This window comes from Mesocricetus auratus, unplaced genomic scaffold, assembly GCF_017639785.1.
Source record: "Mesocricetus auratus isolate SY011 unplaced genomic scaffold, BCM_Maur_2.0 Super-Scaffold_100007, whole genome shotgun sequence".
NCBI lineage: Eukaryota > Metazoa > Chordata > Mammalia > Rodentia > Cricetidae > Mesocricetus > Mesocricetus auratus.
In genome coordinates this window covers 25,611,849-25,626,068 of record NW_024429191.1, presented here as the reverse complement: position 1 = coordinate 25,626,068, position 14,220 = coordinate 25,611,849, and the positions used below count along the sequence as shown (strand labels likewise).

General features: G+C 42.8%; 1 protein-coding gene across 2 annotated transcripts in view; it reads right to left on the bottom strand.

Moving 5' to 3' along the window:
• Positions 1–13,551, bottom strand: part of Clint1 (clathrin interactor 1) — a 57,528-nt gene extending 43,977 nt beyond the window's left edge. For both annotated transcript variants that reach the window (XM_013114788.3, XM_005071909.4), the window contains exon 1: positions 13,324–13,551. In XM_013114788.3, coding sequence (XP_012970242.2) covers positions 13,324–13,364 — 41 coding nt within the window. In that variant the 5' untranslated portion in view covers positions 13,365–13,551. The remainder of the gene's footprint in view (positions 1–13,323) is intronic.
• Between the last annotated feature and the right edge of the window lie 669 nt (positions 13,552–14,220).

The following is a 14,220-nucleotide window of genomic DNA, read 5'->3' as shown; positions in this document are numbered from 1 at the left end:
GCTCCATGGATAACATGCTTGTTGTTCAATCATGAGTCCCCAGCAGCCATGAAAAAGCTGGCATGTGTGAATGTGACCCAACACTGAAGGGGTGGACACAGGCACATCTCAGGGGCTAACTGGCCTGCTACTCTCAGTGAAATGGCTAACTTTGGTTCAGTGAGAGACCTTGTCTCAAGTGGAAAAAAAGGAGTGGAGTACAGATGTGAATAAGAAGACAACCTGATACCAAACTCTGCCCTGACAGGCGAACGGACACATGCATGCAACATATACATACAGAAAAAAAGGGAAATTAAGAAACTGTACCTGTGCTGTGTACAGTAGTCCAGATCTAGAATCCCAGCACATGGGAGGCTGGGGAGGAACACTGCCAGTTCAAGGCCAGCCTGGGCTACATAGTAAGAACACATGATACCTCAGCCTCAGCCTCCTGAGTGCTGGCATACATATCTTTTTAATTGGTGGGAAATGCTACTCCCAACATACAACCAGATCCTCTCCAACTTTACTCAAAATGATGCCACATTCCAAATAAGCTGCATGTTTACTTTGGAAGGAAAGTACGGGATATAACCTTAGACTATGTACAAATACACTGTCAATTCTTACTTATACAAACTGCAGGAACAGCTACTTCACACTTCTAGTTGCTAAATGAAGTGCCAACATCTAGCATTCTAATTAGAGCACTGCTGCCATAATTGAGACTCTTACTGAGTAATCAGTTAAAGCTAAAGGAGGCTGCACTACATCAGGAGTGCTGAGCACAGGTGTGAGCCGGCCGGGACAGGAAGTGCTACTAGCAGGAATGCTTTCCTGAGAGTGATTTATTGACATAATCAGAATAAATATGCTTTGGTTGTTGTTTGTTCAGACCTAATTGATTTAAGGCAAGCAAATAGCGTTGCTGTGAGGAAAAAAAAAAAAACAAGAAGGAAACAGATACATAGATGTGCTCTGAACTTCTGAGTCTCTGTGACGCACTAGCTGTCTTCATAAACCGCACTCTTTTAAGATCTAAAAACATGAAATCAGGCTGAGGATGTTGCTTAGCAGGCAGGGTGCTTGTACACTACAATCATTACAAAAAAAGAGGGGCCCGATTTCAGTACCTTCTTTTCATGCAGATGAGAATGCGACTATACACACACTGGGAAGGGAGGGAAGAGCACAGACAAGCATGTAAATGCTGGCCAGTCTGGACAAGGGCTTCAGGAATGCCCCGTGATAATTTCTAGAGCTTTCATTTCAAAACACGAAAGTTAAAAAAGTCATAGCACTGGCTTCTAGATGCCTTCTAGATATGACAGATAGGCTGTACCCAACAGTATGGTTGCTGAAACTACCTGCGTGGTGACAATATCTGCTGACACACCAGTGTGGGCTAGGGAGATTGAACAAGTCCCTCCCTTAGATGAAGAAATACTGGCAACCAATGTGCTGAGAGGGAGAATCAGCTTTCTCCAAGGAAAAGGGGCCTCCTGGTAGGTTTTCTAAACCCAGTGGTCAGCTTTAAACACATATACATACGAGCAACACTAAATGGACTCAGGTTATTTTTATATATACACCTATATGTATACATATACACATATTATATATATGCCTGTATATATAAAAATAATAATTATAGAAAAGGTTATGTAGAAAGGCATAGGAAGAGTTGGAAGGGAGAAGGGAAGGGGTGAAAATGATGTAAGTAAAATACTAATACATGAAACTCTAAAAAAAAAAAGAGCGGGTTGGAGATTTGGCTTAGAAGTTACGATCACTTGTTGCTCTTGCAGAGGACCTGGATTCAGTCCCCAGCACTACATGGTGGCTCACAACCATGTGGAACTCCAGTTCTAAGGGCTCTGGTACCCTCTACTGGCCTCTGAGGGTGCAGTTAACATGTGTGCGCACGCGTCAGGGGCAAGGGGTATAGCATAGTTGGTAGAGTGCTAGTCTAGTCTAGCACGCACAAGACCCAGGGTTCTATCCACAGCACCACATAAAAACAGGAGTGCCAGCACACACCTGTCATTTCAGCAGTGGGGAGGTGGAGGATGAGAAATTCAAGGTCATCCTTGCTGACATAGTAAGTCATATCAAATTTCAGGATAGCCTGGGCTATGTGAGAAAGTGCCCTTACTGTCCATGCTGCAATGTACTAGGTGCTAACTGATCAGTTTTAAATGGCCAGTTTATCTTACATGACCTATATCAATAATGCTGTATGCATATACTTCCTGCTTTTCAGTAAACTGATTTTTGGTTGTTATTTTGTTTTTTAAGACAGTGTGATGGGGGGGTAAATCATATGTTAAACTGTTTCACAAACAGGGCAAATATCCAAGGTACTTTAAAAAATGAAGAGTCTAAGAATTTTATTTGCATGAAAGTCCAATTATAGTTGGAATTAAAGAAATAACAAAGTAGCTACTAGTAAAACTGGTATATTTAAAATAGGTTAAAATGTTATAAAAACACCATACTGTTGTTTATTTACTCTTTTATAAACAGTGTCTCACTATGTGCAGCTCTGGCTGGCCTAGAATTTACTGGCCTCAAACTCAGAGATGCACCTGACTCTGCCTCCCAAGTGCTGGCATTCAAGGTCTGTGCCATCATGCTTGAGTGAATACATTTTAAATTCTTGTGAATTAAAACTGATCTGAAAAATACTGTCATTATGTAACTTTAAAACCTTTGGGTCATAACTTTAAAAAATATTTATAAATCTGTCGGTGGGGGATAACTTGCAGAAGTTGCTTCTCTCCTACTACCTAACAGGTTCTGGGAATTGAATTTAGATTATCAGGCTTGGTGACAAGTGCTTCTGAACCACCTTGTTAACCCTGGGTTATAATTTTTAAAGCTATCTCTCAATGACAAAATTAAAAAAAAAACTGAAGAAAAAAATCTAAAGAGAGAACAATGAAAGAATCTTTTCCTAATACAGCAGTTCATGTAATCCTAACAGATCCACAGGCAAACTACACCAATTTCACACAGAAGTAGCTATCTCCCCTTCCAAGGTCTTAACCTCCACTCATGAAAAAAGAAAACTGAAACCCAAAGAAATCTGATCAGCTATGTTACCTCATGACTGGCTATCTTTTTAGGTGGTGCCTTACCTAAAACATTTAAGGTAGTTTTATCAAATATACTATCTTACTCTATGGATGGAAACAAACAAACAAACAAACTTGGGTAAGTAAGCTTTCCAAGGAAAGCCATATAACAGAATAATCAAACATCCAGCAGTCAGGAAGTAGGAAATTTTCTTTGTGGACTTTGATTCTATCACTTACAAACTGTTGTCACTACTGACCAATTAATTTCAGATACAACACCAAATATTCACATGAAATTGGCTGTCTATGACTCTAAAACACTCCCAACAGAAAGGCAATAGGAAATATGTACTTCAACAGAGGAATGTCCATGACACCCCCTTTGTGAACACAAACAGGGTCTTGTATAGCTCAGGCTAACTACAAACTCGATAGTCTGCCAAGGCTGACCCTGAACTCCTGATCACCTCCCAAGTGCTGGGATGACAGGTGTGTGTCACTTCTCCCAGCCTCTTCTCGTTTCTACCTGTGATCAAACTCACACATATTATCTAATCCTTAAGGTTAGGCTTGGCTTTTTTGACATAAAGGCTAACACGGTAAAATAACAAAATAACTAAATTTCAAATTATTGACTTTGGACTACTTAGTGAGAGCAAAAGAGGACTTCCTTGTCTTTCCTAACAAGTGCTCAATGCTATCAGCAATGACTTAGATCCACGTGGGAACAGCTTATCACAATGAGGGGTGTCATCTGACTTGTGACTTAGATTCTGACTCCAACTTTGGTAGCTCACTTGAATTTCTTTCAGCAGTCATATTTGAACAGTAGGAACTTAACAAGCTTTGGCTCCACCTGGTTCTTCCAAAAGTCTGGCTTTGTGTCCTACGTTAAGTCTCCAAACTGGAAGCGCATCCCCTCCGTTGTTGTTTCTTTTTCATGTGTAACTCACAGACTGCACTAGAACCCTAAAGTCTGGCTTCACATTGTCCAGTACTCTGCAGAGCTCTTCAGGAACTTAGGAAGACTTTTCCAAGTCTTTTGAATACTAGAAAGCTCTCAACAGTGTATCTCAGTTACTATGTAACATTTAAATATTTGGAATGGATTAGAAAAGCACAATACCTAGACTATAGATACAAATCTAAGATGTTATTTCTAAGTGGTCCATTTGGAACATAAGAAACATTAGGAAAAAGTAGACAGTAATCAAATCAGTATGGGACCACAGTACAAAAACCAAAGGACTGGGAAAATGAAGAGCTATGGAAGTTATTCACTGACGATTACTGATTCTGCATTGTGACACTTCCCACAAATGGGACTTCATTCTTTGAGATTGATGCCAGAAAATGCCTTCATGACAACAGCGAAGGTTTCCTCTCTCACATGTGAAAACTTCTGTTCTCCCCTCCATCTTGGATCAGCTAATGTAAAGATGGTACATGGATACTGCAGAACAGCAAAATTCTCTTCGGTGGAAGGTGCATGGAGAAAAGGATAACTATCAAGTTTGGTTCTGAGTCTTTAATAGTAAATACTTTATCCAGGTAAGTGTCAATTTGCAAAACAGGTATATACTAGTAACTGACCTTAGGATAATGAATGAGACAAGCTTGCCAGGTGATCCTTTCGGAAGACTAGCTAAGACTGCAGATAAATGTCCTAAAGATAGATGGGTGGACTCAGTTCTTGTTTTCTACCTTTACATGGGTTTCACAGATCAAACTCAGGGCTCCAGACTTGTACAGCAAACGCCTTTACTAACTCAACCACTAAGCCATAGCGCCAGCCTCGTTACAAACACTTATTTGGCTTCATAATAAATGAGCTACTTGCCAAAGCCCATTCAGCAACAAACATAACCATAAGCCAAACACATCAAACTAAGAATATGAGTTAGGTGGCTGAAGTGCGTAACATATAATTTTATCCAAACAACAACTTCATGTCACCTGAAAAAAGGATACGTATGAATGGTAGCAGATATCTGTAATCCCAATATGTGGGGCTGAGGCAGGAGGCTCACAACCAAATTTGAAAGTAGCCTGAATATATAATGAGGCTCTAGTTAAAAAAAAAAAAAGCAAAAACAATGAATCTGAGAAAAATTATAGAAAACACCACCAAGCCTGATGCATTACTTTTCAGATTGCTAAAAATGCATGAAATGTCAAGAAAAATAAGATAATAAAACTGAACATGGCTAGGCATGGCAACACATGCCTTTAATCCCAGCACTTGGGAGGCAGAGATAGGCAGATTTGTGAGTTCCAGAAAAGCCAGAACTATTTAGAGAGATTCTATCTCAAAAACTAAAATAGCTGGGCGTTGGTGGTGCATGCCTTTAATCCCAGCACTTGGGAGGCAGTGGCAGGTGGATCTCTGAGGCCAATCTGGTCTACAAAGCTAGGCAGATAAACCCTGTCTTGAAGAATAAACAGACAAACAAACAAATAAATAAAGCCCCCTGAACTTACAATGCATGTTTCCACTGTAGATGAGTGAAATGCCACAAAGGATATACACATCATGAAACACCAAGCTGTGGGTATAAAGTTCCTATCTTGCATGCACAGAGCCCTGGGCTCAATCCCTACCCCTGCATTGTTCAGTTGTGATGGCATTTCTGTCATCCCAATAATTGGGAGGTGGAAGCAAGAGGATCAGAAGTTCAAGGGAGCTCAGAGTCAGTGTGGGTTACACGAGACTCCATCTTAAGGAAAACATTATAGTTGGATATGCTGATTTGTGCTTTAATCCTAGCACTTGGGAGGCAAAGGAAGCTGATCTCTGTAAGGCAATCCTCACTGAGTTCTAGCCAGGAGGGCCACATAGTGAGACCTTGTTGTGTTGTGTTTTGTTATGTTTCTTCAAGGCAGGGTCTCTCTGTTTAAAGAGCCCTGGCTGTCCTGGAACTCACTCTGTAGATCAGGCTGGCCTCAAACTCACAGAGATCCACCTGCCTCTGCCTCCCAATTGCTGGGATTAAAGGTGTGAGCCACCACTGCCTGGCTGGCTTTTCAGTATTTTTTAAGGGAAAAGAAAAAGCAAGATTACAAAAAAATTACTTCTATTTAAATTATACACAACATTTAAATGTTCTAAATTAACAAAAATTCATGTCAAAAAACATTGTAAAATAATTAGTTATTGGACTTTGAAGTGAAACATAAAACCTATTGCTACTGTTGCACATTAACAGAATCATTTGTATTTAACAAATCATTAGTTTAATCTATTCAGAAGTAGCTATATTTGGGATCCAATATGGGGAATAAGTTATATTCCTTTACCTGAATTCACTCAACTTTCAGAAAAGCCCGAGTGAGTATAAAAGACTTCATTGCAGAACTAGAAAGTCCTTTCATGACCACTAGAAGTTCAATGTGCTATCCACTGCGCCACAGAGCCACAGAGAAAGTCCTTTCTTTACTGAGTTTTCTTCACATATGCTACTCATTGTCAACTGATCATGTACTGGGGATGGAGAGATGGCTCAAAACTACGCACAGCTCTTGCAAAGAACCAGGGTTGATTCTCAGCACCACATCCGGTCACAAACACCTGTAATTTTAGTTATAGGAACCTCTAAGTGCACGTAATCATGTAGGCACCACATTCAGATAAATAAAAAGTAAATTCCTTAAAAAAGAGAAACTGTATATTTGTTACCACATATTTGAATGGTACCTTACTGCCCAGTTTAAGGATGAAATGCCAGCTCCAATAGGCATTCATAAAATCTTCCTATGTTTTAGATAAGATGTTTTACATTGGCAATATTTTTAAAATCTTAGGGAAATACAAAACAAGCTGAATGGCACAGTAAAACTAGCAGGTGGAAACTGCAATATGTCTTTCCAAACACTTCAGTCTTCAATATGTCTTTTGAAAGAATATTCTGTAATACACTTCACAGTATTCAAGAAAAAGCATCCATGAGTTGGTAAAAATAACACAATGCATGCACGGCAGTATTTATGACAAAAGGCTGAGCATGGTGGCACACACCTATAATGCCAGCACTCGGCAGAGGGATGCTGGGGAGAAAGGAGTGAGTGAGGTTAGAGGCCACCCTGTGATACACGGCAAGTCCTTCTCTAGCAAGATTCTCTCAGGAATAAATAAGAAATAAAAATAAAAACCAACACCAAATGAGCACCCACAGAGAGGCTGGAAAGATGGCTAGTGGTTAAGAGCTTTTGCTGCTCTTGCAGAGGACCTGAATTTGGTTCCCAGTGGCAGTTTACAATAGTCTCTTTGATCCACAAGCAGCATCAGATTCAGTAAGCACTACTAAGCACTACCTAGAGATAGCTGAATGTGGTGGGAAGTATCTATGGACAGCAATGATCAATGAACACACAGAAGAAGTGGATTAACTAAAGGTCACAGGAAGTGACAAGAGCATGAAGTCCCAGAAAGTTAGAAAACATACAGCTAGGACTATAACCCTGTACACAAGAAACACCAGCAGTCATTAAAAATGAACTTCTAGCAGGGCATGGTGGCACACACCTTTAATCCCAGCACTCGGGAGGCCGAGACAGGCAGATCTCTGTGAGTTCGAAACCAGCCTGGTCTACAAGAGCTAGTTCCAGGACAGCCTCTAAAGCTACAAAGAAATCTTGTCTCAAAAAACTAAAAAAAAAAAAAAAAAAAAAATTTCTAAATAAGGAAGTGGTCTTGCTCCCTCAAACCGGAGCTTGAATTTATCAACTGACTAGACATTAACTGTCATTTTGCAGTCAATACAGAATATTTACAAACTAACAAACTACAATGGGGGTAGAATCTGCAAAATCTAGAATGAGAGAAATGCAAATAACCTAGGCTGTCCAATAAATAAACAAGCAGGAAGAAATTAAAAAAAAAATGGGAGTTGACTTAACAAAAAAAGAGACTCAAGGGAAGATCGGCATGTCTGCAGTATAACGGGAAGCAAGGAGAGCTAAGAGATGTATCTACCAATCCGAACATTAGAAACAAATTACAGGGCTGGAGAGGAGGCTCAGTGGTTGAAAGTGCTTGCATTCTGCAGAGGACCAGCGTTTGGTCTCCAGCACCTGCATGGGGAGACTGCCAACAGACTGGAGCTCCAGTTCCAGGAGATCCAACACCCTCTTCTGGTCTTCATGTGTCCTGAACTTACATGCACCCGCCCCATTAAAAACAAGATGGCCAGGCACGGTGGCAAATTCCATGCCAGCCAAGGCTGTATAGGCAGACTTTGTCTCAAAAACCCAAACTAAGAAATGAAAAAGAATCATGAAGCAACTAAGGAATACAGGACAAGACATTTGATACCAAAGAATTACCTTCGATTTATGAGTATGAAAAAGTATTGTGGTCACGGCTGAAATCAATGACTCCTAGCAGATTATGGTGACTCACACCTTAATCTAACCACCCTGGACACTGAGGTAATAAGGCTGCTACAAGATAGAGGCCATTCTGAGCTGTACAGGGAATTCTAGGTCAGCTAGGACTACACAGCAAAACCCTGTCTCAAACAAACACCACACAAACTCCTCACCTTTTAGGAGTTGATTCATTTTTACAATAGATAAAACAATACGATAACTGGGATTTGCTTCAAAATGCCATCCTAGGCTACATGAGACTGTGTCCCACCTAGCCACCCCCACCCTCGAAAGAAAGCAGGCATGCATGAATATTGGCAGCATAAAGAACTTAAAAAAATCTTCTAGAACCTTTACTTTTCATATCTAGATCTTTGACGCTGACACTTATTTTTAGCTTTTATTGTACCAAATTTCTAATATGGTTTTCTAAATACTAAGCACTTTACCAACTAAACTGCATCTCCAAACCCATTGTTCTTAAAGGAATTATTGAATATCATAGAGTATGAAAAATAATACAGGAGTGTGCACACACGCACAACCAACTGTGAAACTACATTGTAAAAACTAGGAGTATGACTAGTAAGTGCTGCCTAAAAAAATGACTTAGTACCTGTAGTGGACATATTGGTAAACACACAACAGCTACTTGTAAACTAAAACTGAAGTGCACACCAAAGGGAATGGGGCAGGCGAAGGCTTTTAAGAGGCACCCGGGAGCAGTACTGAAAGAAAGCACTAATGTAAGCTCCTGAAAACTCCCCGACGAAACGCTGCCAGAAGGGAAACTAGCTCACCTTTCTCTGGAACTAAATTCTCAGTACCTACTTGTGTCCTGTTACCAGAAGAAAAGGAAGGTAATTCATTCATTGTCTCAGTGACAGCCATTCTTGACAACTGGTTCAGAGCAGTGGTTCTCGGAAGATCAGAACTGACAAGCACCTTCTCATCTTTGAGTTCAAGTTCCAGGAACCGAATGGAGACTTACTGACAAGTTGGCGATAAACAAGAGTGGGGGATGAAACCAGGAAGGCTCACACTGGATTGTAGCAGAGTTCTCTGCCAAGCATGGACCACACTGCACGAGTTCCACAGGACTAATCTAAGACAACAAATGCACACTCTGTTCAAACAACTGAAGATACTCTCCCTTGAAGAGCAAAGTTTCCCTACAGGGTCAGCCAGACTACAGCAGCAGTATATACAACTCTATCACATTAGCTAAACATCTAGAACTAAAAACAAGCAATGTACGGAAAGGAAAGTAACTAAAGGATCTATAATTGAGAGGATAACTTAAAACGTACTGCCTACTACAAATGCCTTGACCTTAAACAGCCAGGGCTGTTTCAACTACTATGCATCTAAGAAAGTGCTGCTGGTGGAGTACACAATACCCTGTAAGGAAAAAGGGTTAGTTGGCTTGCAGAGCCAGCAGCAGCGTCTCTGTACCAGAACCGTGCCTGTCACCTTTGCCACCTTCCCCAAATTCCCAGAGAAAAAAATGCTACAGAGCTACAGTACTTTCAATTCACACCTTGTATGGGATTACGAATTATGTGTACATTTTATTACAGTTTTGAATTCAGGTCATGGATAACAATGCCTAGCTAACTGCAGCTGGACGTTTCTTCTCTTATCCTTTCCTGCCACAGCTGGCCTTGTGAGCAACTAGACAAGATGGGGAAGACCGGGTGCCCTGGGCTCCGGCTGGCCTATGTGGCCTTCTTTGCTTTCCTGCTATTGTAATGTGCTCTAGACCTATTTCATACCACCAGGAGGTGCAGCCACAGAGGGGCACTACACCCTGACTTCCCAGAAGTAGGCTTCAGACTAGCAAATGCCAGCGCTTGAAACCCCTCCTTACTGGTGAGTACTGCCACCACACAGAACCCAAGGCTGTTCTGGGGAACGGAAATAGTTGGAAAGAATACATTTATCTTTTTGAAGTAAGTCACATTTGCTGGTGGGTATACACTAGCAATCTAAGTTTTCCTGAGTCATGAGCTGTATGTATTGATTGCTTCAAACGTTTAAATATAACATTTATTGGCTATCTTTTTTGGTTATACTTTGCAGTACCCAGGATTTCCACATAGCAGGCAAGCACTTTACCACTGAGCTGTATCCTTCATTCTCATTTTTTTCCAAGACAGGGTCTCCCTTAACCCAGCTGGTCTCCAAAGGGCTAAATAGTAGAGTGTGACCCTGAACTCCTGATCTTGTTTCTACTGACCAAGTGCTGGGATTTTAGGTATGTGCCTTCATCCATAGCTTTTAAGAAAATTTACTTGCTGCCCGCAGCACTGGGAATGAATGAAGCCAAGTCCTTCACCATTGATAGCCTCAATATTTGATTACCATTAAATTAAAAAAAAAGATTGACTTCATTTTTAGCTGCGCGCGCGCACGTGTGTGTGTGTGTGTGTGTGTGTGTGTGTGTGTGTGTGTGTGTGTGTGTGTGTGTGTGTGTGTGTGTAGGGAGGGGGGCAATCATGAAGGCCAGAGGATTCAGATTATTTGGAACTGGACTTTCAGGTGATTGTGAGCTCCTTGATGTAGGTGCTGGGAATTATATTCTGGTCCTCCAGAAGGACAATGCATACTCTTAACAGATGAGTCATCTCTCCAGACCTCTTTGATTACCATTAAAAAATAATATAAAAATAATAAATACTCTTTGCAAACTATATTGTCTCGAGGACCAAGATTTTCCAAACTCTGCTTTGCTGATGTGAAACACTAGTTTTAGTTACTGTTTCCTTGATGGGAATTTATTTCATCAAGTACCCAATTAATCTGAAGTCGTGCCTAGCCCACGACCAGCTTTTTACAAACAAGGAATCTGAAGTTTGGAGTCATTCTGCCCTAAAGTACACACAGGGCTGATGGAGGCAGTGCCAGAACCTGCACTCCTTATTCCTACCATAGTCTGATACTCTAGCTCCAGAGCAGCCATGTTCATCACTTGACCTCTGCCAGTTACCTTATAACTTCATTCCTCTAATAAACCAATCAGCCAATCTACGATGGCTTTCAACCCCATCGTGTTTTTTTGTTGTTGTTGTTGTTGTTGTTTAAGCATACAGAATAGCAGTACTGTACAATGGTTCTGCACAATGCTTGTATTTTAAACTATTCTTCCTTCCAGTTAAAAACAAATACCAAACGCTGAGCATTTATCAGTAAAACTGTCTCCTGTTTTAGTCTCAGTGCGGCAGGTACACATAAGAACACATCCTTGAATAAGTGGGCTCAAGGCTGTAATCCACACTGGGCTGAAACAAGAAAGGAGGTACGTTTTGCTGTCCCTTCAAACTCCAAAGTACAACACATTTGGTTGGGAGTGGGACCCAGGTGGGTTTCTTACTAGTTTTCTTCAGCTATCCCCGGACTCAGAAGCAGAAGTACAGCAGTTTTGCAGAAACTTCTTTCAGCTTCTAAGCTAAGCTAGTATTCTACTTCTTATATGATACCCTGAAAACACCCATGGACCCAGAGAAGAAGTGATTTTTCTCTTTGGCAAACCGGAGTTTACAAATAGCGACATGGCCCCATGTAAATTTCTGAACACTTAATGGAAAAATGAACAATACAACCACTAAAGGAAACTCTTTTCAGACTTGCAGCTTCTCAGGGAGGTTTATCTCACGTCCAAGTCGGGAAACTTCTCTTTCAGAAGCATGCCGACATGAACATGTTTCATTATCAAGAATCATATGAAATGGAGGCCCTTGGCTCTTCATCGTCACAGCCTAACATGGGCATAATTATTGTCATTCTGAACCAGAGAAGACGGTAGTACAGCAAGGTTAAGAGCCCAGCTCTTTCTGTTCTGAAAGCGATACTCTTTAAGCACTTCACCGACTTCTTAGGTAGAGAAGCAAATATGCACCGTCAAACTCTGGTTCCATCTGATGCAGTGTCCAAGTCGTTGCAAAATACGTTGTTTTCTAGGGTCAAGAAGAGCTTCTTCACTTCCTGGTTTTAGGTTAGGAGGGTGGCTCAAACGAACTGTTTTCTTACCACACTTATTGCATAATCACATAAAAACCAAAAGGAAGAGGGCTGGTTAAATATTTAAACTCTTATTTCCTGGTGACCTAGGAGACCTACTACTATATTCGATATGCTCAATTTAAGGGTTAAGGGTTCCTCAGTATACTAAGGGCACTGGAGTTATTTCCGTCTGAATGGAGTTAAAAGCAGGTCTACAGGATATACAGACTTGGCCTTTTTTTTTTTTTTTCATTGAAATGATGTCTTAATGAAAACGAATGGAACAAGCGACCCACTCAAAACTAAGAGCAGTGGGAAAGTTCTTAGAGGGAAACAATTACGAACAAAGTTGTCTGGTCATCTGCTTTCACTTAGTGTGAAAAACCAGAAGGGCGAGTCTCCTCTTCGGCAACTCCAGCCTGCCCACAATGACCACTTGTTACACCTCCTACCCACTCCACTGCAGGTTCACTAGAAATTAAAAGGACTGTTAACACGCTAAAGGGCATAACTGGTCGGGTCTAAGGTGTCTTTGGGTTAAACCAGGAGGGGGACGGTAGACCGGTGCACCGGGTCCCCTATCCCCCCCCCCCAAGCCTGGTCTGGTGTCCAGGAGGCCAAACTTCAGGCTGGGTATGATCAAAAGCATCCGCCTGCCGGGCGAGGGGTAGGGGCGCGGTGAGGACGTCCCGGAGAGCAGGGATGCGAGCAGGGAAGGGGGTTTTTGCACCACGGAAGGCTCAGGGACCGAGGCCCAGGCCCGCAGCGGCCGCCGCCATCACCAGGCCGCGGAGCGGGGGGGCGTGCCGCGCGCCCACCGCGCGCCGGACCACCGTGCGCACGCTCCCCGCCCCCGCCACGGCCCCGGCCGCAACTGCCCCCCGATACTCACGCTTTGTCCACCAGCTCCCGTACTTTCCACATGTTCAGCATCGCGCCCCGCGCGGCCCGGCCCGCTGCCGCCCGCCGCCGCTCTCCACGGACCCCGGGACGCCTCCGCGCCGGAGCTGGTCCAGGCCCGGGTCGCCGCCGCCACCCACCGCCGCGAACTCTCCCTCGCCGGAGCTCCTTCTCCCGGCCACAGCCACGGCGCCGCCGGTGACACGTCGAGACGCGGCCGCACCGGCGCTGCGTGGGGCGGAAGTGGCCGGCTTTCCGCCCGCGCCGCGCGCCGCACGCCGGGAATTGTAGTCTTCGTCCAGCGCTCCTGAAGCGCGGGCGGGCTAAGATCGCTTTGGTTTGTTGGGGGGGAAAGCCGCTGACAGCCTCCAGATGATTGCCACCAGACTTACTCAAGCTCGCCTTCTTCAGATACACAGCGCTGATACTAAGCTTGGCTACACGGGTGTGATTGGCGTGCGTGGTCTTCCTTTACGCACCTGTCTGCATGTGCTTCCAAACATCCAGGTGTCTATATATCACTGAGCTGGGGGGAGCGAGGAGGATAGTGGAGGGGGGTTTCCAGCTCCGACCAGTGAAGAACTTCCTTCTAAATCCTTTCCCACTCTAGTTCTATGATACAATGATTTTATCTGTAGACAGTTACTTGGTACCCTCGTTGGATACATTGTTTTTTTGTTTTGTTGGTTTTGTTTTTGTTTTTTGTTTTTGTTTTGGTTTTGGTTTTGGTTTTGGTTTTTCGAGACAGGGTTTCTCTGTGGCTTTGGAGGCTGTCCTGGAACTCGCTCTGTAGACCAGGCTGGCCTCGAACTCACAGAGATCCGCCTGCCTCTGCCTCCTCTCGTTGGATACATTGTTACAAGCTTCTAATCGTTGGGAAACCAGAGCT